This window comes from Ranitomeya variabilis, chromosome 5 (assembly GCF_051348905.1).
Source record: "Ranitomeya variabilis isolate aRanVar5 chromosome 5, aRanVar5.hap1, whole genome shotgun sequence".
In the NCBI taxonomy this organism is placed as follows: Eukaryota; Metazoa; Chordata; class Amphibia; order Anura; family Dendrobatidae; genus Ranitomeya; species Ranitomeya variabilis.
This window is the reverse complement of record NC_135236.1, coordinates 126142719-126163029: the sequence shown is the minus strand read 5'-3', so window position 1 is coordinate 126163029 and position 20311 is coordinate 126142719. Positions and strand designations below refer to the sequence as shown.

Sequence of the window (20311 nt, the reverse complement as noted above, 5' to 3'; positions counted from 1 at the left end):
CAGCAGGAGGGAGCACTGGGATATTCCGCACATTAGGGTCCCACCTTGTGACTCTTATTTACTGTTCCTTCCCCTCCCAAGCGCTGACCTGGATAAGCGCACAGAACACACTCAGCTGGCACTAATTTCTGAGTTTGGTTTCTTGTATGGAGGCCCCTGGGTTATGAGTCTCCGAGAGGAAGTGTCAGGCAGCCAGGTGCATTAAGAGCACAGCGCCAATCTCCGTCAGGGGAGTGCTCCCATCTTAACTCTTACACTCTCCTGACCTTCACACAAAGAAAATGGCTCTGAGTGAACTCAGACCTTGGCCAAGTAACATTCAAAGGCTAAAAATGATGTTACTATTACTTAGGCACCAGAAGGCATTGTGTACATCCTAGAACATCAGCCACCATGGTAGTGAGTTATCTAGTGACTGGGGCCCGTGTAGGACAGCAATGCCATGACTGCAAGACCAGCTCACTGTAGATGTGGTGGCTGTAACCTATGACTGGGCTATTTTGTAGTCATCTCATCAGTTTCCATTAGGTAGACCTGTTGACCCTTGTGTAACCCAAGCTTTTAGTCTGAATGCAGCCTGTATTCTGCTGACATCTTGACAGAACAGTCCGACAGGTGAGCAATAGGGTCTGCGCTCTGCAGAGGGGTGGCTGAGATGTTGCTGCTTCATGAAAGTTGTCATAATCTTCAGCTGTATTAGCCTAAAGTCATTGCAAGCTGTTTGCGTTTCGGTAATGGCCTCTCGGCTTCTGCATAGCTGTGTGGAAGAATTGGGCAATTGTATTCTCACTGCTGGAGTCTGACATCCAGTCCTCCCGCGGCAGCCGGTCATTGTTCTTCACCCGGCATCCTAGGTGGTGTTGGTGCTTACTAGGCCCCACAACGTCTTGATACGATGAGTGCTAGTACTTGGCTAGCGGCGCCCGAGATGCCAGGCTGAGGGTGCCGAGCACAAAAGTGAAGACCAGCTGCCGTGTAGGACATGACTGGACGCCGGACCAGGACAGCGTCAAACAAGTTGTTCATCTCTACAGTGGAGTTATTAACTATGAGCAAGAAATTATCAGTTTTTAATATTACAGCTGAAAGCAGACTTTAAGCCTCCCCTCGGCACATGCTAGCTATGTCGTGAGTCCCTACCATAAAGGGGTAGGGAGCATTTTTATTCTCAATTATTTTTTTAAATGTTAAAGGGTTTGACCTCTACTCGGACAACCCCTTCTTAACCCTTAACTGTCTCCCCAGTAAAATAATAACACTTATACTAACCTCTGGTGTCAGCGCCGCTCCAGTGGTGTCAGCACTAGTTCTCCATGCAGCCAGTTGTCTCTGGTTTCACTCACCGCTCCTTTTGACGTAATTGACATCTGGGGGAAGTGAGGGTTTGCTTTCAATTCCTCCGGATGTCTTGATGTTTCCCAAAGATGGGAGAGGGAAGCCAGCTCTGATTGGCCACTCTCCCTGTGAGAATCAGTTCTGACACCCATGGAATGGGTGGTATAAATGTTGATTTACTGGGGGGGACCATAGGGATTCAGAAGGCGTTGTCAGAGTAGTGGACAACCCCTTTAACCTTGTTCCCATCAGTTTTGTGACAACCTATATTTACTCTCTGTTATTTTGCTAGCATGTTCAGGCAAATTGCACATTTACAAAGGTGACAAGGTAAGCAATGTGGCAGGGCAAAAATGGCAACTGAGAAAGAAAAATGGCAATATCGTGAAAGACAAAACGATCAAACTTTGGTATCTGTTCATTTACATCTGTGATATGGTATTCATTATGAAATTGCCAAATAGTTTTTTTACCTGATCATGATTTAGTTTTTTATTTTCATTCTTTCCCACGTTCTAGCCTGAGCGCATTGCTGGAGAACAATATGGAATTCACTCTGATGTTTGGAGTTTGGGAATCTCGTTTATGGAGGTGAGAATACCATGTGCATGTATATGTGTGAACACTGTAATGTATATATGTGCAGTGCAGACACTTGATAAACGTGCGTTCACATTGATATTTTATCACCCTGTATGAGAGTAGCGCAGGGTTTATAAATGGGCTGCACGTCCTGCGGAGGGAATGGACAGTGTTCTGTGCGGTTATAGATTTCATAATTTCACATATTTTGAAGCCGATCCCCAGAGCCCTGACAGTGATGGTTGTAATAATAGCTCCATTTATATACAGCGTGCTTCCCTATGGGAGTCGGCCGCTTCATTATCACAGTATAAAGGTAGCATTTTAAATAATCAGAAGTCAAGCACAGGAATAAAAATACAATTTATGTGGAATGAGGCTCGGTCGTACAGTGAGTCCCTGTATCCAAGCCTCAGCCCCTCCACAGTCACCCCCTGCATGGACCACTGAGGGCTCTGGTTTTATGACCAAGGTGTCACAGGACCGCGCACTGTACATACTGCGGCCATGTTACTACATCTGGTCTGTGATACAAGTAACACAGCGAGGAATCATTAAAGGTAGTAAACTAAAGTGACCGTCATATAGGGCTGTCACTTGAGGACAACCCCTCTGCATATGCCCCATTAAGAAATGTGGGGAGCTGGTTGGTGCATGCCCCGAATCCCCTACCATATCTAATACAAGGCACAATGTGGGGAGCTGGTTGGCGCATGCCCCAAATCCCCTATCATATCTGATGCAAGGCACAATGTGGGGAGCTGGTCGGCGCATGCCCCAAATCCCCTACCATATCTAATACAAGGCACAATGTGGGGAGCTGGTTGGCGCATGCCCCAAATCCCCTATCATATCTAATACAAGGCACAATGTGGGGGGCTGGTTGGTACATGCCCCGAATCCCCTATCATATCTAATACAAGGCACAATGTGGGGGGCTGGTTGGTACATGCCCCGAATCCCCTATCATATCTAATACAAGGCACAATGTGGGGGGCTGGTTGGTACATGCCCCGAATCCCCTATCATATCTAATACAAGGCACAATGTGGGGGGCTGGTTGGTACATGCCCCAAATCCCCTATCATATCTAATACAAGGCACAATGTGGGGAGCTGGTTGGCGCATGCCCCAAATCCCTATCACTCCCTCCTTGTGATGAGGGAGCAACATCTATAAGGACTAATATAGATATGTATTTCTACACATATAATGAGCTAATATAGCTTGGTATTTTGCATAATCCTGACATTATATACAACAATGCCTGGTCCATAGGAAAATGCCACATCGAGTTGAGAAGTCCGATCCTCCACATTTTACATCCAACCTCTCCTAGAAGTTGGGTCGGAATATTTCATGTACAAGCTCTTGCTGCATTACCAAGGAATCCATCACCAGATTTTTTTTCCACTTAATCTGAGAGCAGTGTAATGTTGGGACAGAGACCTTGATTCCACTGACACTTACTGGGATGTTTGCTGTAATTTTGATAATCTCCTGCTCATAAAGCTGATTTTATCAATAGAGGTCTAGTAAACCAGCTGCGAAGTAGTCTTCTATATTCATGACCTCTGAATAACCCCGCCCCCACCACTGATTGGAAGCTTTCTGACTATGCACAGTGTCGTACTCAGAAAACTGCCAATCAGTGGTGTGGGCGGGGTTATACAGAGCTCAGCATTAAGAGAACTGCTAGATCTGCAGCAGAGAAACCTGTGTTTTATGAAAGTGACAGAAAACAACCAAGTAAGTGACACATCGCTGGCATCAGGGTCTCAGATGGGGTCACAAAACCTTGGTGATAGATTCCCTTTAAGGCCCACATACATATTCGTTAAAAGTGTCAATTGTCACAGTTTGGGACAACCATGAAATATACATGGGGACCTCCCTACCGTCCTCTGACACATGATGTCAGGACAGATAAGGGTTCAGCCTATTGAGTTTTAATCACTTGATCCTTTTGTTAGGTGGGCAGATAAGACAACGAGCCTAGCGTTCCTGTGTATGGGGGGAATATGATCATTCTGCACTGTATGGGGATGATGCATGTGTATAGGATGACGTCACTGTCATGAAACGGGAAGAAAGTATGAGCAGAATCCTCTCCCTAATGAGTGATCTATGAGGATACAACCTCTGTACCCTAGTAGCCAGCGATGAGTGTAGCTTGAATAGCAATTCCTTTATAGTCTGAGTGGCATCAGATCCTAGCACCCGTATCTGCTGCACTTTCAATATCATCGTTGTTTTAGGGATTTGTTATTTAACCAATTACCTGCTGCATTCCTGCGCACTTACCGGAGGTGAATGCAATCCATCAGACCAGGAATAAATGTTCAGAGTAATCACATCAGTTGTACAAGCATAACATTTACAAGACGAGATAAATGAGGACAAGCGGTTCGTCCAAACAAGTTTGTAATCCAAATGATTGATAATTATACAAATGAGTCTTAAAGAGCATCTCCTCTAAATTAAGACTCAGTAGTGGGAGCAGTATGAATCCGGGAATGGCTCTAAATTACACAACGTCCCATTAAGGGCTATTTTTTCTGCTGTTTGTTTGTTATATCTATTTCCCAGTATGGCTGCTTCTTAGACCTAACGTAGAATATTGAATTCTCCCCAATTGTTTTTTTTAGCAATAAATTTGGGCTATGCTCCCTAGTGTCACTGGTATAGTTCCTGGTTCTGCCTGCGATCTCTTGTTGCATCTGAGGTCTAGAAAATATGATGTACATTTATACTGTACCTAGTCAACCATAGAGTAATGTTATAGTGACGCTGTACAGGAGTGGCGTGGGCCGGCACTCTGTGGCCATACACATAGCGATTTCTGTACAATGTAACCATTACTGAGTGCTGATGATCACCATTATATGAGTATGATCCCAAATAATGGTGTCTTGATGTCTTTGTTCTTTAGACAAGATATGTCCCTGCCAGATAAGGCTCGAGGTGAGCAGTCATGTGTTTGGGCAACTTAGGAGAGATAGCTGTGAAGTGATCAAGCGTTCATCTAACAGACATGTCTAATGTGTTTAGGCCCCTAAGACTGTGTTCAGATTGCTTTTAACCTTACGTTAGTGGCTCCATTGGAAGCTTTGGAAAACAGGATTCGGGATGTACCGTATGCACTGACTGGTCCATTGATTGTAAGGACACAGAGTCACTGTGTGTTCTGTCGAACATCATTTTTAGCAGTATCCGCGTGTTTGAGGCGGGATCCAATATGCTGTCAACCACATCTTGGATCCCGCCTAAAAGTGCATACGCCCAAATCCTTTTTCCAGGGCTTATGACCAAGCCACATTGATCCGAGAGTAAAATGCAATGTGACCATAACCTTAAAGAAAATCTGTCATTAGGTATTTGCCACCTAAGTTGAGACTGAGAGCAGCATGTTGTAGGGGCAGACACCCTGATTCCAGATCGGTTTCACTTACTGGACTATTTGCCGTAGTTTCAATAAAATCACAGTTTTATCAGCAGTAGATTATCACTAGAGCAGGGGTGGGATTCAAATTCTTAACAACCGGTTCCCAGTTTGGAAACAAGCAAATTAAAAGTACTCTTCTTACTCTACCTATACCTTCATGTACAGTCTCATTGACATCTATCCAGTACACGTTGTTCCAGTCACTGTCAGCTACTTCTTAGTGTGGTGAATAGTATTAAAGGGTTTTCTACTAGTTTTTCAAATTAATACTAAAGGAACCTGCTCAAATTGGAAAGGATGACCTCCTGTCCATCTGTCAACTCAGCTGTCTGCTGCGCCTAATCTCTGGCCTCAGCAGCCACAGGCCAAATATGCACGAAATGCCACCACACCATGACCAGACACACCTATTACCACCCCATAGTGACCGAATACTACATACAAGGGATAAATGCCGCCACACCATGACTGGACCACATATTACCACGAAATAGTGACTGTATAATACCGCATACAAAGGATAAATACTGCCAAACCATGACCAGATCACCTATTACCACAAAATAGGCACAAAATGATAATACATACAAGGACAAATACCGCCACACCATGACCAGGCCACATACTACCACCACATTGTGGCCAAACACTAGTGATCATTAATATTAATCATTAATAAAAATCACAATAATAACATAAATATTACCACTGGTGACATTATACACAGGAGCTCTGTATATAGTGTACAAGTAATAGTGATTACAAGTGACAATATACACAGGAGCTCTGTATACAATGTAGAGTGCACTTGTTTGGTTGTTTTTTTTAAATCAGATGATTTTTTATTCAACAAAAATAACAATTACAGTTTATACCAAATAGCATACAATTAGGCATTTAGAAAATTCCCCCCCCCAAAAAAAAAAAAAAAATTATGTTAAAGAATCAACCGCCCCCACCACCATATAGTGTACTTGTAATTCAATGATCACCAGTGACATTATACACAGGAGCTCTGTATACAATGTATATTGTACTTGTAATATAGTGATCACCAGTGACATACATAGGAGTTCTGTATATAGTGTATAGTATACAGGTAATATAGTGACCACCAGTGACATTATACACAGGAGCTCTGTATATAGTGAATAGTTTCCAGGTAATATAGTGATCACCAGTGACATTGTTCACTGCAGCTCTGTATATAGTGTATGTGTACTTGTAATACAGTGATAACTGGTGACACTATACAATTTTCTTATGGGACACCCTTTATACTTCATGTTACAACTAGTGCACTTGATACAATAGAGTATATGACCAGTGTCACAATTCATAAAACTATTGATATTGCGTTCCTTTTTGTGCGGTATATAAATGATTGGTCCGCATTGGTTTTAGATAGGTTACAGAGACAGAACATCTCTACCATTAGGGCTCATACTCACTTGTGAGAAACTCGGATGAGTCTCGCATGTTAATACCTGGCACTTCACCCAGCACTCAGGAGCGGAGCGTGCTGCTGAATGTATTCCTATGCGGCCGCACACTCTGATCTGAGTGCCGGCAGCAGCACCGAGTATTAACATGTGAGTCTCATCCGAGTTTCTCGCAAGGGAGTATGAGCCCTTAAGGGAATGAAATAATGCCGGAAACATGTCAGAGATTCTAAGGGCTCAATGCATTTAACATTTTAATGAAGTTGCAATAAAGATAACCAAGTTTTAACTTCTCTTGGAAGTGCCAGGTTTCCTTATTGCGTTTTTCCTATATAGTGTACAAGGATCACAAGTGACAATTTTCACAGGACCGCTGTATATGGTATATAGTCAGTGTACGGGTAATACAGTGATCACAGTTAACTTTATACACAGGAGCTCTCTACGGTATATAGTGTAAAATGTGCATGTACAGGTAATAGTGACTTTCCAGTGACGTTTGTACTTGAAGTCTTTCATCCAAGCCTTTTTTCTTCATCCAGTGCAGACCACTATCACTTCTTCCTGTCAGGACTGTATTCTGCAGAAAGTCACAATCAGTCATCTATAACCGATCGCTTCTAGTACAGATTTCCCGACTTTTTTCCCCGACTTCTTTACTGCGCCAGATGAAGAAAAAAAAGTGATGTAGTTCCACCCTGCACAGTAGCAGACAAATTAAAATTGCACTTTGTGATGCTATAGTATGGAAACATGGAATATATAAAATTGGAATTGCATTGTTGCTCTAGAAAAAAAGTAAATTGAAGATACTTGGCACATAAATTGGCCAATTCATGTGTGCCCAACAGCCATCAACAAGGCGACCATCTTTTCTGGGACCCTAACCTAATATGTTGCCTCTCCTGGACTGATAGCCTACAGTTATATGGGTAAGTAGGATCAAGCTGTGATTGAAACTGGCAGAGGCTGACGGGTGGAGTGCTCAGTCAGGAAGCATGTGTATACAAATATCAAAGACTTACCATCACTTCCAAACAGAAAGCCTGACTGTTTACACCTGCGTGTCTGACTGCGCACTCCACCGAACAGCCTATGTCCGTTTCAATCACAGCTTGATCCTACCTGCCCATATAATTGTAGGCTATAAGCCCAGGAGAGGCACCATATGGAAGTGGTTCTCTCAGCTTGCACAAGTTCACACATTTTTCTTTTTGGAAGTGACGGTCAGTCTTTGATATTTGTCTGAGAAATATAACAATAGTGTGCACTCACTGTGCACTGAGGTGTTGGTGTAATGGGCTTGGAAGCCCCAATATAACGAAAGTCAATGGTTCACCGCACACTCTTGGGAATAATTGATGCAAATATTTTTTTTACAATGATCCAACCAAACAAAAATTGAACCAATCTTACAAATGGTAACAAGATCTCAAATCTCTGACGTTTCGACCCTCCCGGGTCTTACTCATTGTGTCGCTGAAAGAAAAGATGATACATAAGTTCAAAAAAATATAAAAAATAAATTACATAGTATATACATATTTGTGTCTATTATTGTAGGGTAATTGATGGTCCCCAGTGTTCTATGGAGACCAAGGGCTGAAACCATACAACTGTGTAATTTATTTTTTATATTTTTTTTGTGCTTATGCATCATCTTTTCTTTCAGCGACACAATGAGTAAGACCCGGGAGGGTCGAAACGTCAGAGATTTGAGATTGTCGCATCTTGTTACCATTTGTAAGATTGGTTCAAGTTTTGTTTGGATGGATCAGTGTAATAAAACTGATTGCATCAATTATTCCCAAGAGTGTGCGGTAAACAATTGACTTTCATTTGATATTTGTCTGCACAGTAACAGGACCTTCCTTTTGTTCCCGCCATGGAAAACAGTATGCTCAAAAGTAAAATATATCACAGCAGTAGTGATGCGCCCTACTTGACCCATGCAGTAATTACATGCCCCACTTGCCACCATAAACTAATAATCTTTGTTCCTCATTCTGCCCTCATACAGTAATATAGCCCATCCTGGCTCCTTACTGTAACAATATCATCCATCCTGGGCCCTTTCTGTAGTGTCCTCCATCCTGGGCCCCTTCCTGTAATAATGCTCCTCCTCCCAGGCCCTTTGTTTAATATCCCCATTTTGGGTCTCTTCATGTAATAATGTCTGCTATCTTGGCCCCTTCCCTGTAGTGTCCCCCGCCCTAATCCGCCAAAGGCCGCCATTCTGGTCCCACATGCCACCCATCTCGGCCCATATGTTGCCCGTCCTGGGTCCCTCTGTAACTCACACAAATAAAAACAAGATCCTTCTTACCTCTACGCTCGCCCATGGCATCCTCTTCTTGCTGCAGACGTTGTGCGGAACGGGCTGGCAGCGTATGTAGGTGATGTCAGCTGTAGGCCGACCACCATTTTAGATATTGCAGTAATGGAAGTCTGTGGCTTTCTGCACCGCATTACATCACAACTGAATGTAAGTGCCAGGATACACAGTCAGCTGAAACCTGCGGGCCCCTGGTATTCAGTCCCGGATCGGGGCACTGCTTCTTGCTGTTTCGGGGAACCGGTGGCAATTTTAACAACTGATTCCCTTGAAAAGGAGAGAGCCGGCTGAATCCCCCCCAATGTACCTGAGGTCTAGTAAACCTGCTGCCATGTAATCCTCGATGTTCATGACCTCTATCCCCGGCTCCCACCACTAATTGGCAGTTTTCTGTGTACACTGTGCATAGGCAGACAGCTGCAAATCAGTGGTGTGGACGGGGTTATACAGAGCTCAGCATTCAGAGAACTGGCAGATAAAACTGATTTTATCAAAACAGCAATGAGCCCAGTAAGTAACGCACCACTGTAATGAGGCTCTCTGCCCCTACATCATGCTGCTCTCGGATGGGGTAGTAGAACCTGGTGACAGATCCCTTTATGTTCTCATTTCCATGACCAGGTTCTGCTTGCTTCTTACCCAGTAAATATTTGATTAGTGAAGAATCACTGGTTTCTGTCGTTTTGTATTTAATCAGCCAAGTGTTTGGTAAATTAGGCCGATTAAATCTTAATTAAAGTAAATGGCAGTGAATAAGACGATTGCATGTTCTCCTTGTGATGCACAATACTAAGCAAAGTGCAGCCAGCCACTCAGGGGCCAGGGGGCTCGGCGACACACGCTGACCTCACTAGGTGTTGATTTTGGGGGCAATTTAGGTGCACAATTAACTGGCAGCACCTCTGGCTGTGAATTAATAGTTGCCTGCAGAATATTCCCCCTCCTCCTCTGTCGCCGGTGCTGAGAACACTGTGGCTGCCTTGAGGAGGGCTATCCATCACTCACTGACCAGAACCTCCGTAATTAGTGCATGTTCTGGCCCTGTGCTCCAGCGACTCAGAAGCTGGCGCTCCAGCCGCAAACAAACTTTGCTGGAGTAAAACTCAGAGATGATTTATCCAGCGGTTGCGCAGGGACATAGTGGGGGGGACTGCAGGACGTCTGTAAAGTGTAAGCGAAGGTTCGCTCAGGCCCGACTGGGACGTCCATGCATCAAACTCAGGCAGCCAATGCACACACAGCTAGGGCGCGAGCCACAAGATAAATAAGGCAATTATAGCCGCCACGTTGGGCTACAGTGTGAATGGGAGCCAGTCCAGCAGGGTGGGCAGAGGGGAGCAAGGCTTTTAAACAAGGACTGTACGCTCTGGATGCGCAGAGATCACACTTGGTATGGTGCGCGCCACCCTCGCATAACAGAGAAAGGATTCCCCAGTTTAATAAGGTTATTCAAAAGATGCAGCCAGAAGTATTGATATTAGGTCTAGAGAAAACTAGTATAAGGCTTCTGAAAACCTATGCAAGAAATGAGACTTTTCTGCCGTCACACTAGCAGGATTTGGTCAGTATTTTACGTCAGTATTTATAAGCCAAAACCAGGAGTGGAACAATCAGAGGAAAAGTATAATAGAAACATATGCATCACTTCTGCATTTATCACCCACTCCTGGCTTTGGCTTACAGATACTGAGGTAAAAAACTGACCAAATCCTGCTAGTGTGACGGCAGCCCTAAGGCGTGGTTTTATTTTTCTACCAGATCCATGACGTATATGATGGGCTCATTATGTTACATCACCCTACACTTTTTTCATGGTTTCACTAATGAAGGTCCTGTTCATATCACTTTTGAGTCTTTGTTAGGGGTAGGGTATTAAAGTTGTTATATAAAAAAGAAAAAGAAAAAAAACCGTGAACAGTTAGCACTTATTGTATTGGTGGACAGGACTCTGAGTGCTGCAGATCACGTGCTGGGGGCACTCACCACCCATTCTGTGCAGCATTAACTCTTTCAGCACATTGCATTACAGTAGCTCTTATGAGGGTTCAGACCGAATGGACTAGCCTTTTTTCTAAAGCCAGTGAGCCTGGGTGCCCACCTTGTCACTGGATGACTGCTTGTCCATTATTGGACCGCTTTGGGTTGGCACTAGCCCCTATGTACTATGTAAGCCCCACAAGATCTACCATATTGGAGATACTTTGACTTAGTGAGCAAGTTGTCTTTTGTCAGTCACTTGAATCCTCCTTTTACATGGCAATTTTTCCTACTTCCAAAACATCAGATTCAAGAATTGTTCACTTGCTGCCAAACAGATCGCACCCCTTGACAGGTACCATTGTTATGAGAGAATCTGTTGTCGGTAGTTTTAACATTATGGCTCTACTACATATAATGGCGTGTATATTGTTTTCTTTAGTGAGTTGTTATACTTGTCTGCCTCAATCCTCATCAAGCTTAAAGTGGATCTAGCACTAAATTTCACAGTACAAGCTGCACACATTATTAAATACCTTCCTTAAACCTGATTAGGGCACCGTATTTACTTTGAAAATCTTTTATTATTTTGCATAATCCTTTATCAAAGTTTAAATTTGGCGTCTGCTGACCTTTCCTTATTGACAGCTTCTCAGTGTCCCTCCTCCTTGCTGAGATCTCGCACTGCTCAGTACAAGCTGAAGCTGTCCGTCAGTCTTAATGAGCATTATTGGACTCAGGAGTTGTACTATACCATTCTATAGCCGTACTCCCAAAATAATCATCTTAATATCTGCCAATTTGACTTTTTTTTTTTTTAAAGTAAGTACACCATCCTTATCTGATAGAATAAGCATGTTTGTATGGGGAGATCAGGTTATAGATCAGCTTTAATTCTGTCAATTTTCTTCCAGTATCCTATGATCTGTCATTCCCCGTTCACCTGCTCTGTGTCCTACATGGTGTCCTGACCTGCAGTGCCCCCACGCTCTGTCACTAGTGGCACCCCGTGTCCTGCTGCAGGTCAGGCCGCCGTGTCCTCCATCACTCTGTGTTGCTGGCTCTGGTGCCCCTCCACAGGGGTCAGAGCCTCTGCTCGCTGCCAGCTAATAGTGTTATACATTAAACATGGAGCTTCCTTGCCCCCCTCTCCGCTCAGGCTTTGTTCCTAACCCCCCAGACACACTGTGCATTTGCAGCCTGTACACATCAGATTACATTCATTTGTAATTCCTTCACTTGCTCTCTCGGCCTCATTCACAGTTACTCTGCGGCTGCCCCTGTAATCGCTCACTCAGTGAACTGTTGCAGCTCCATGAGAGCCCCCCTTATGAGTTACCTGCCCTGCAAGGAGCGCGATTAACCCTTTCTCCCCAAGAAATGGGCGATCCATATAAACATGGTGGCATCCTGACATCCCAAGAAGTGTGTGGGAGAGCTTGGGTATAGTCAGGATAGTGCGCTGATGTGTTTGCGATGAACCCGCTCACCTCGTAAGTGATTGCAATCTACCATTGTGCTCTGTGATTGTTCAGCTTCCAGCCTTTAAGTCAGTAGTTAATTAAGAAAATCCTCTGCAGTTCCTGAGCACATCACTTTCTCCCCCCTGCTCTTTGTGCCCAGTAATAATCTACCCCTCCTGTCTGGATGACCCTCCCTGATACACACAGGCAGAATTAAGAAGCCATAAAGGCTTCATTAAATCTGAAGCACATTTTATGCCCTGCAATGTCTGCAGGCTGTGTCTGAATGTTATGTATGCCACGCTCTCTGCCGACCCTCCTTCCTAATACTTTCGCCATTACGTCTTGTGAGAACTAATAATTAAGAAGACTCTGCGTGTTTACAGGAACTGTGAAATCATTAGCAACTTTTCCCATATTTCACTTTGTTCTTGTTTGCTCGATGCAGTAAAATGCATGATTTCTGATGCTTGATTGGTACATAGAGACGTCAGATGGTAGACCCAATTAATTACTAAATATTCATGTACAAAGCTTTGAAAAATTCAGCTTTACTAAATAGTCAGTGTAATAAATAAATAATAAATTCAGTTTTATTAAACAATCCTTAAACAAATGTATCTTCACTCACTACTGAAATGTCTTGGAATTTCATGAAATGTATCTTTTCTTCTGTTTCTGCAGCTAGCACTTGGAAGATTCCCATACCCACAGGTAACGTACATTTCTTTCCCCTGTTGCCTATGAAGGAAGATTATTGTCGGTGAAACCACTTTTAGACGACCACTCAAAATTGTGTTTTGGGGGAATGGTTAGTTTACATAATATCTGGTGCAAATTGAAACTTGGCACCTGGAATCCAATAAATGGTTGTCTTTTGGAGAGGTTATACTGTATTCTTAAATGTTCTTTTTTTTTAATCAAAACTTTTATTGAGGTATAAACATAGCAATATATAAATGACCAGATCAGATGAGTACATTGATACATGCAAAGAGTATAAAAGAAAATGCATAATAGCATATGAATAAAGCAATTACTTCAGATCTTGGATAAAACTATCGATTCGTAAATGTTTTTATTTCGTTCTCTACAAAGCCTTTAACCCCTTCAAGACCTTGCCCTTTTTCGTTTTTGCGTTCTCGTTTTTCTCTCCTCTCCTTCCCACCCAGAGCTGTAACTTTTTTATTTTTCCATCAATATGGCCATGTGAGGGCTTGTTGTGTTTTTTTTTTTTTTTTTTTTTGCGGGACAAGTTGCACTTTTGAACGACATCATTGGTTTTACCATGTCGTGTACTAGAAAACGGGAAAAAAAATTCCAAGTGCAGTGAAATTGCAAAAAAAGTGCAATCCCACACTTGTTTTTTGTTTGGCTTTTTTGCTAGCTTTACTAAATGCTAAAACTGACCTGATATTATGATTCTCCATGTCATTATGAGTTCATAGACACCAAACATGTCTAGGTTACGTTTTATCTAAGTGGTAAAAAAAATTCCAAACTTTGTTTAAAAAAAAAAATTGCTCAATTTTCCGATACTCGTAGCGTCTCCATTTTTCATGATCTGGGGTCAGGTGGGGGCTTATTTTTTGCGCGCCGAGATGACGTTTTTAATGATAGCATTTTGGTGCAGATATGTTCTTTTGATCGCCTGTTATTGCATTTTAATGCAATGTCGCAGCGACCAAAAAAACGTAATTCTGGCTTTTCAAATTTTTTTTCTCACTACGCTGTTTAGCGATCAGGTTAATCCTTTTTTTTTATTGATAGATCGGGCGATTCTGAAAGCGGCGATACCAAATATGTGTGGGTTTGATTTTTTTTTTTTTAATTATTGTTTTAATTTGAATGGGGTGAAAGGGGAGTGATTTAAACTTTTATTTATTTTTTTTTTCATATTTTTTTAAACTTTATTTTTTTTACTTTTACCATGCTTCAATAGCCTCCATGGGAGGCTAGAAGCTGGCACAACACGATCGCCTCTGCTACATAGCAGCGATCATCAGATCGCTGCTATGTAGCTGAATTGCAGGCTTGCTATGAGCGCCGACCACAGGGTGGCGCTCACAGCAGGCCGGCATCAGTAACCATAGAGGTCTCGAGGACCTCTATGGTTACTATCCCGACGCATCGCTCACCCCTGATCATGTGACGGGGGTCGGCGATGCGCGCATTTCTGGCCGCGCAGCCGGAAGCGCCGGTTAAATGCCGCTGTCAGCATTTGACAGCGGCATTTAACTAGTTAATAGCAGCGGGTGAATAGCGATTTCACCCGCCGCTATTGCGGGCACATGTCAGCTGTTCAAAACAGTTGACAAGTCCCGGCTTTGATGCGGGCTCACCGCGGAACCCACATCAAAGCAGGGGACCCGACCTCCACAGTAATAGTACCTGTTCATACCAAGTACAGGCGCTCGGTGCACCCTTGGTTTGACTAAACATTTAAATGAACCTTCCCACCTACATCTTTTCCCTCTCTCTGCCCTTCTCTGGTTCTGTGAAGCCAAAGTTGTCAACCAAAGAGGAAGGCGGACATAGAGGAAAAACATGTAAGTGGGAAGGTTCACTTAAATGTTTGGCCGCAACAAGCACCTGTACTTGGTTTGAACAGTCATTCTGTGTGAACATTCTTAAAGGACCTCTTGTCAGCACAGAATGACTGTTCAAACCAAGTGCAGGCACTTGGTGTATCATGGCGTGCCCAGACATTTACGTACACCTCCCCATCTATCTCCCTCCACCACACGCCTCTTTTTTGATTGACAGCTTTGTCTTCATAGAACCAAAGGAGGGACAGATTGAAAACAAGCAGGTGGGAAGGTGTATATAAATGATTGGCCATGCCATGAAGCACTGAGCAGATGTATTTGGTTTGAACAGTCGTTTTGTGCTGGCAGTCTATTTAAACTGAACTCACACAGATATTTGTGACCAATCTTACAGATTCTAAAATTGGTGTGAATTTACACAGGACAATAAATAGTTGGGGCACTAGTATTTGTAAGAGCACTCATTCCTGACTTTTGGCCTTTCTAACTAAGCTGAAAAACAGCCAACTGTCAGGAAATATGACGTATTTGATTCTATATTATCACGCACACTGAGCTCTACTACATCCATTAGGTCTGTGTAAGACACAAGCTTCAGCTGCGGTTCCCACCACATCCCCTCCTTCTCCCTGCCTAGATAGCTCTCCTTCTCACTCTGTGTAATTCTAAACCACTCATCCCTCAAGAATGTGTTGGTTAGCAGAAACCAGTTCTTTGTTTGCAGCCATGTGCTTCTATTTGTGTATGAGAGTTATTCAAGATGGAATAACTTGACCCCCAAGTAGTGGTATAGGTGTGAAAGTTACATGTTTGGGATGTGCAACAATAGAGCTACACACCAGTGTGTTTCCTAATGTCCCGTACCAGCAGAATCCAAGTAGTGGATTACTGCTTAACCGAGGCACATAGCCAAATCGTGTTTAGACTTAAATGAACGTTCATTTCATGCTGAGCAGCATGATAATTTTGTCAGCCTTCTACAGGCTTTTCCCCAGGAACTATGGCTAATAGTCGGATTTGATAACTTTCAAAAAAGGGGAGTATCCAGGCTGCCCCTCAGTGATGTCATGAGCAGAGGGTATAAGAGATTCAGCCTCATTTTATGAGTGTCTTTGTCCAGGAAGTCAGCTAACCAAAACTGTGCAATCTGCTCTGATGCATTGGGATGTGTCGCCCTTCCCCCAGCCGCATGGCCAGCCATGATATGAGAGAACTGTAATTGGGTTTTTTTTCACCGTTAATCCCTTTTATTTTGTAATCGTTCTGCCCATACTATAATTGTCTCATCTTGTAATATCATTTTTTATACCTTTTGTAAACACTGCCTAATTTTTTTGGAGTAAAACCTATAATATTTATTAGCTTTGTTTTACTAGCTCTGAAATGTACTCCAATGTCCTCTGAAGTAAATTATGCTACTGATTGGGTTGGCTCCTGACCCGCTATTAATCATAAGAATAGGAGCTGGTGGCAGCAGAGCGTACTGAGCTTGTTGGGTATATCTGGCAGTGACGAAAAGAGGTTTATAAGAGTATTGCCCGGCTGCTGTGGGGAATAGTTATATCGCTCTCGCTGCAGCATGCCCAATAGCCAGTACACGACCGGGCAGTCTATCTGGCAACTAATTACCCTAGGTGCTGTTCCCTGACTGACCTGAGGGTAAGGGAGCGCCAGAGAGCTGCAAGTTCCAATCCGGAAGTGGGATATAAATAAATCCTTGAAGAAAACACTGGGGCAACCAAACACCCCTGGTTCATGACACTGACAATTGAGAAAATTGGTTATTTGTCAACAATGATTATTTTTTTAAAAGGTTTCAAAACATTGTTCTGTGTATAAATAGATGTACTGCCAATAACATGAAAGGCTATGTGCACACAATGATCGTATGAGCCATTGTTCTGAGCCCACAGAACTTTGAGCAGAAAGATTTTAACCAGTTCAAATGGCCATTTGCACCCACAAATTTTCATCTGACTGGACAGAAATTGGTCAGATGTTCGTACATGTAAATGCCCCCTAAATCATCATTAATGCGCTGTGTCCTGTGTACACGCTTTAGTGGGTTCTTGTGGGCTTAACTGCAGTAGTGGTCTGGGGTATTTAAATGGAATTGTTTAGCCATAAAGAGGACGTGCCCCTAGGTCAAAACTGGCCATTGTTTGTGCTTGTTTCTGCTGCTCCCCTGAGTATTCTGACTTTTTTCTTTTTTTTAATGCACTGTACGCTTTTTATTTAGGGCTAATTTTTATGGTGTGTGTTTACCAAGGAGCCTTTGCTCACTGGATTCTCTGGGTGTGTGTGTCTTTAGGCTGCATTGCATTATTTAGGCTGCATTGCATTATTACCCTGAGAGCACTGCCCCTTGTAAAGACTGTAAAACAAGCACTTAACTACAAGGCCCAGGAGCGAAAACTGGCCACTGGCCTGATTTTAGGAGAGGTAGTCTTTAAAGAAGTGCTCCCATCAAAGTTTTTATTCTCTTAACCCCTTAATGACCGCTGATACGCCTTTTAACGGCGGCAGTTAAGGGTACTTATTCGTCAGCGCCGCTTTTTATAGGCGCTGAGAAATAAGGTTATAGCGCTCCCCAGCGTCGGAAAGTCTCCGGGGTCTCTGCTACCGGGGGTAACTGAGACCCCGGAGAAAATGATTCGGGTCTGTTTTTACCGTCCCCAATCTTGTGATTGCCGTTATTCACCAAATAATGGCGATCGCAAAAAAAAATGCCATTTCCCATTAATTTCTCTTTCTCCTCTGATATGATCTAGCATACAGAGGAGAGAGAAATGGACCCCCGAGCACCCCCCCCCAGTACCTCCAGTGCGCCTGCCGAGACCTGCTGGCCGGCAACAATAGATTTTTTCCTATTTGTTCATTTTGACCCTATCACGGTGATCAAAATAAAAAAATAGTAAATCAAATCCCCTTTATCACCCCCTTAGTTAGGTAAAAATAATAGAATAAAATTAATGTATCTTTTTTCCATTCTTTGCAGTTAGGGTTGGGGTTAGAGCTAGTGTTGGGTTTAGAGTTAGGATTGGGGCTAGGGTTAGGGTTGTGTTGTGGTTACAGTTAGGGTTGGGGTTAAGGTTGTGTTGGGGTTAGGGTTGGGATTAGGGTCGGGATTACGGTCAGGGATAGGGCTGTGTTAGGGTTGGAGTTTGAATTGGGGGGCTTTCATTGTTTAGGTACATCAGGGGTCTACATACGCGACATGGCGCCTGCCTTTGATTCCTGTCAGTTTTGCATTCAAAAGTCTAATGGTGCTTCCTGCCTTCTGAGCACTGTCATGTGCCCAAACAGTGGCTTTCCCCCCACATACAAATTTTGTGGTCCATTTTCTCCTGATACCCTTGCGGAAAAAAAAAATTTACTTGGAACCAAACTTTTTAGTGAAAAACGTAAAATGTTCATCTTTTGCTTCCACATGGCTTTAGTCCTCGTGAAACACCTAAGGGTTAATAAACTTCTTGAATGTGGTTTTCGCACCTTGAAGGGTGCAGTTTTTAGAATGCTGTCACTTTGGGTCATTTCTGTCATATTTACCTCCCAAACTCACTTCAAATGTGAGGTGGTCCCTAAAAAAAAATGGTTTTGTAAATTTTGTTGGATAAATGAAAAATCCACTTGGTCAACTTTAAACCCTTATAACGTCCTTACAAAAAAAAATGTTTCCAAAATTGTGGTGATGTAAAGTGGACATGTGGGAAATGTTATTTAGTAATTTTTTTGCGTGACATATCTCTCTGATTTAAGGGCACAAAAATTAAAAGTTTGAAAATCTGTTCTATTAGGTCTTTGACCTCATGTGATTAAATACAGACTAGCTGAATCCTTCTAAAGGTACCTTCACATTAAGCGACGCTGCAGCGATACAGACAACGATGCCGATCGCTGCAGCGTCGCTGTTTAGTCGTTGTGTGGTCGCTGGAGAGCTGTCACACAGACCGCTCTCCAGCGACCAACGATGCCGGTCCCCGGGTAACCAGGGTAAACATCGGGTTACTAAGCGCAGGGCCGCGCTTAGTAACCCGATGTTTACCCTGGTTACCATTGTAAAAGTAAAAAAAAAAACCACATACTCACATTCCGGTGCCCGGCGTCCGCTGCCCTGCACTCCTCCTGCATCCTGTGTCAGCGCCGAACATCTCCGGCATCTCCCACAGAGCAGAGCGGTGACGTCACCGCTCTGCTTTACGGCCGGCACTTACACAGGATGCAGGAGGAGTGCAGGGAAGCGGACGCCGGGCACCGGAATGTGAGTATGTGTTTTTTTTTTTTACTTTTACAATGGTAACCAGGGTAAACATCGGGTTACTAAGCGCGGCCCTGTGCTTAGTAACCCGATGTTTACCCTGGTTACCAGTGAAGACCTCGCTGGATCGGTGTCACACACACCGATTCAGCGATGTCAGCGGGAGATCCAGCGGCAAAATAAAGTTCTGGACTTTCTGCTCCGACCAGCGATCTCACAGCGGGATCCTGATCGCTGCTGCGTGTCAAACACAACGATATCGCTATCCAGGACGCTGCAACGTCACGGATCGCTATCGTTATCGTTGTAAAGTCGCTTAGTGTGAAGGTACCTTTAGCCTATGGGTACTGTCACACATTGGCACTTTGATCGCTACGACGGTACGATCCGTGACGTTCCAGCGATATCCATACGATATCGCAGTGTCTGACACGCAGCAGCGATCAGGGACCCTGCTGAGAATCGTACGTCGTAGTAGATCGTTTGGAACTTTCTTTCGTCGCTGGATCTCCCGCTGTCATCGCTGGATCGTTGTGTGTGACAGCGATCCAGCGATGCGTTCGCTTGTAACCAGGGTAAACATCGGGTTACTAAGCGCAGGGCCGCGCTTAGTAACCCGATGTTTACCGTGGTTACCAGCGTAAAAGTAAAAAAAACCAAACGGTACATACTTACATTCCGGTGTCTGTCCCCCGGCGTTCTGCTTCTCTGCACTGTGAGCGCCGGCCGGCCGGAAAGCGAGCACAGCGGTGATGTCACCGCTGTGCTGTCACCGCTGTGCTTTCCGGCCGGCGCTCACAGTGCAGAGAAGCAGAACACCGGGGACAGACACCGGAATGTAAGTATGTACTGTTTGTTTTTTTTTACTTTTACGCTGGTAACCACGGTAAACATCGGGTTACTAAGCGCGGCCCTGCGCTTAGTA

The 20311-nt window shown here is 43.7% G+C and overlaps 1 protein-coding gene across 1 annotated transcript in view; it reads left to right on the top strand.

Moving 5' to 3' along the window:
* MAP2K5 (mitogen-activated protein kinase kinase 5) overlaps positions 1-20311 on the top strand; it is a 166073-nt gene that overhangs the window by 115699 nt on the left and 30063 nt on the right. Inside the window, exons 16-17 of the mRNA XM_077263250.1 lie at positions 1855-1926; positions 13264-13293. Coding sequence (XP_077119365.1) covers positions 1855-1926; positions 13264-13293 — 102 coding nt within the window. The remainder of the gene's footprint in view (positions 1-1854; positions 1927-13263; positions 13294-20311) is intronic.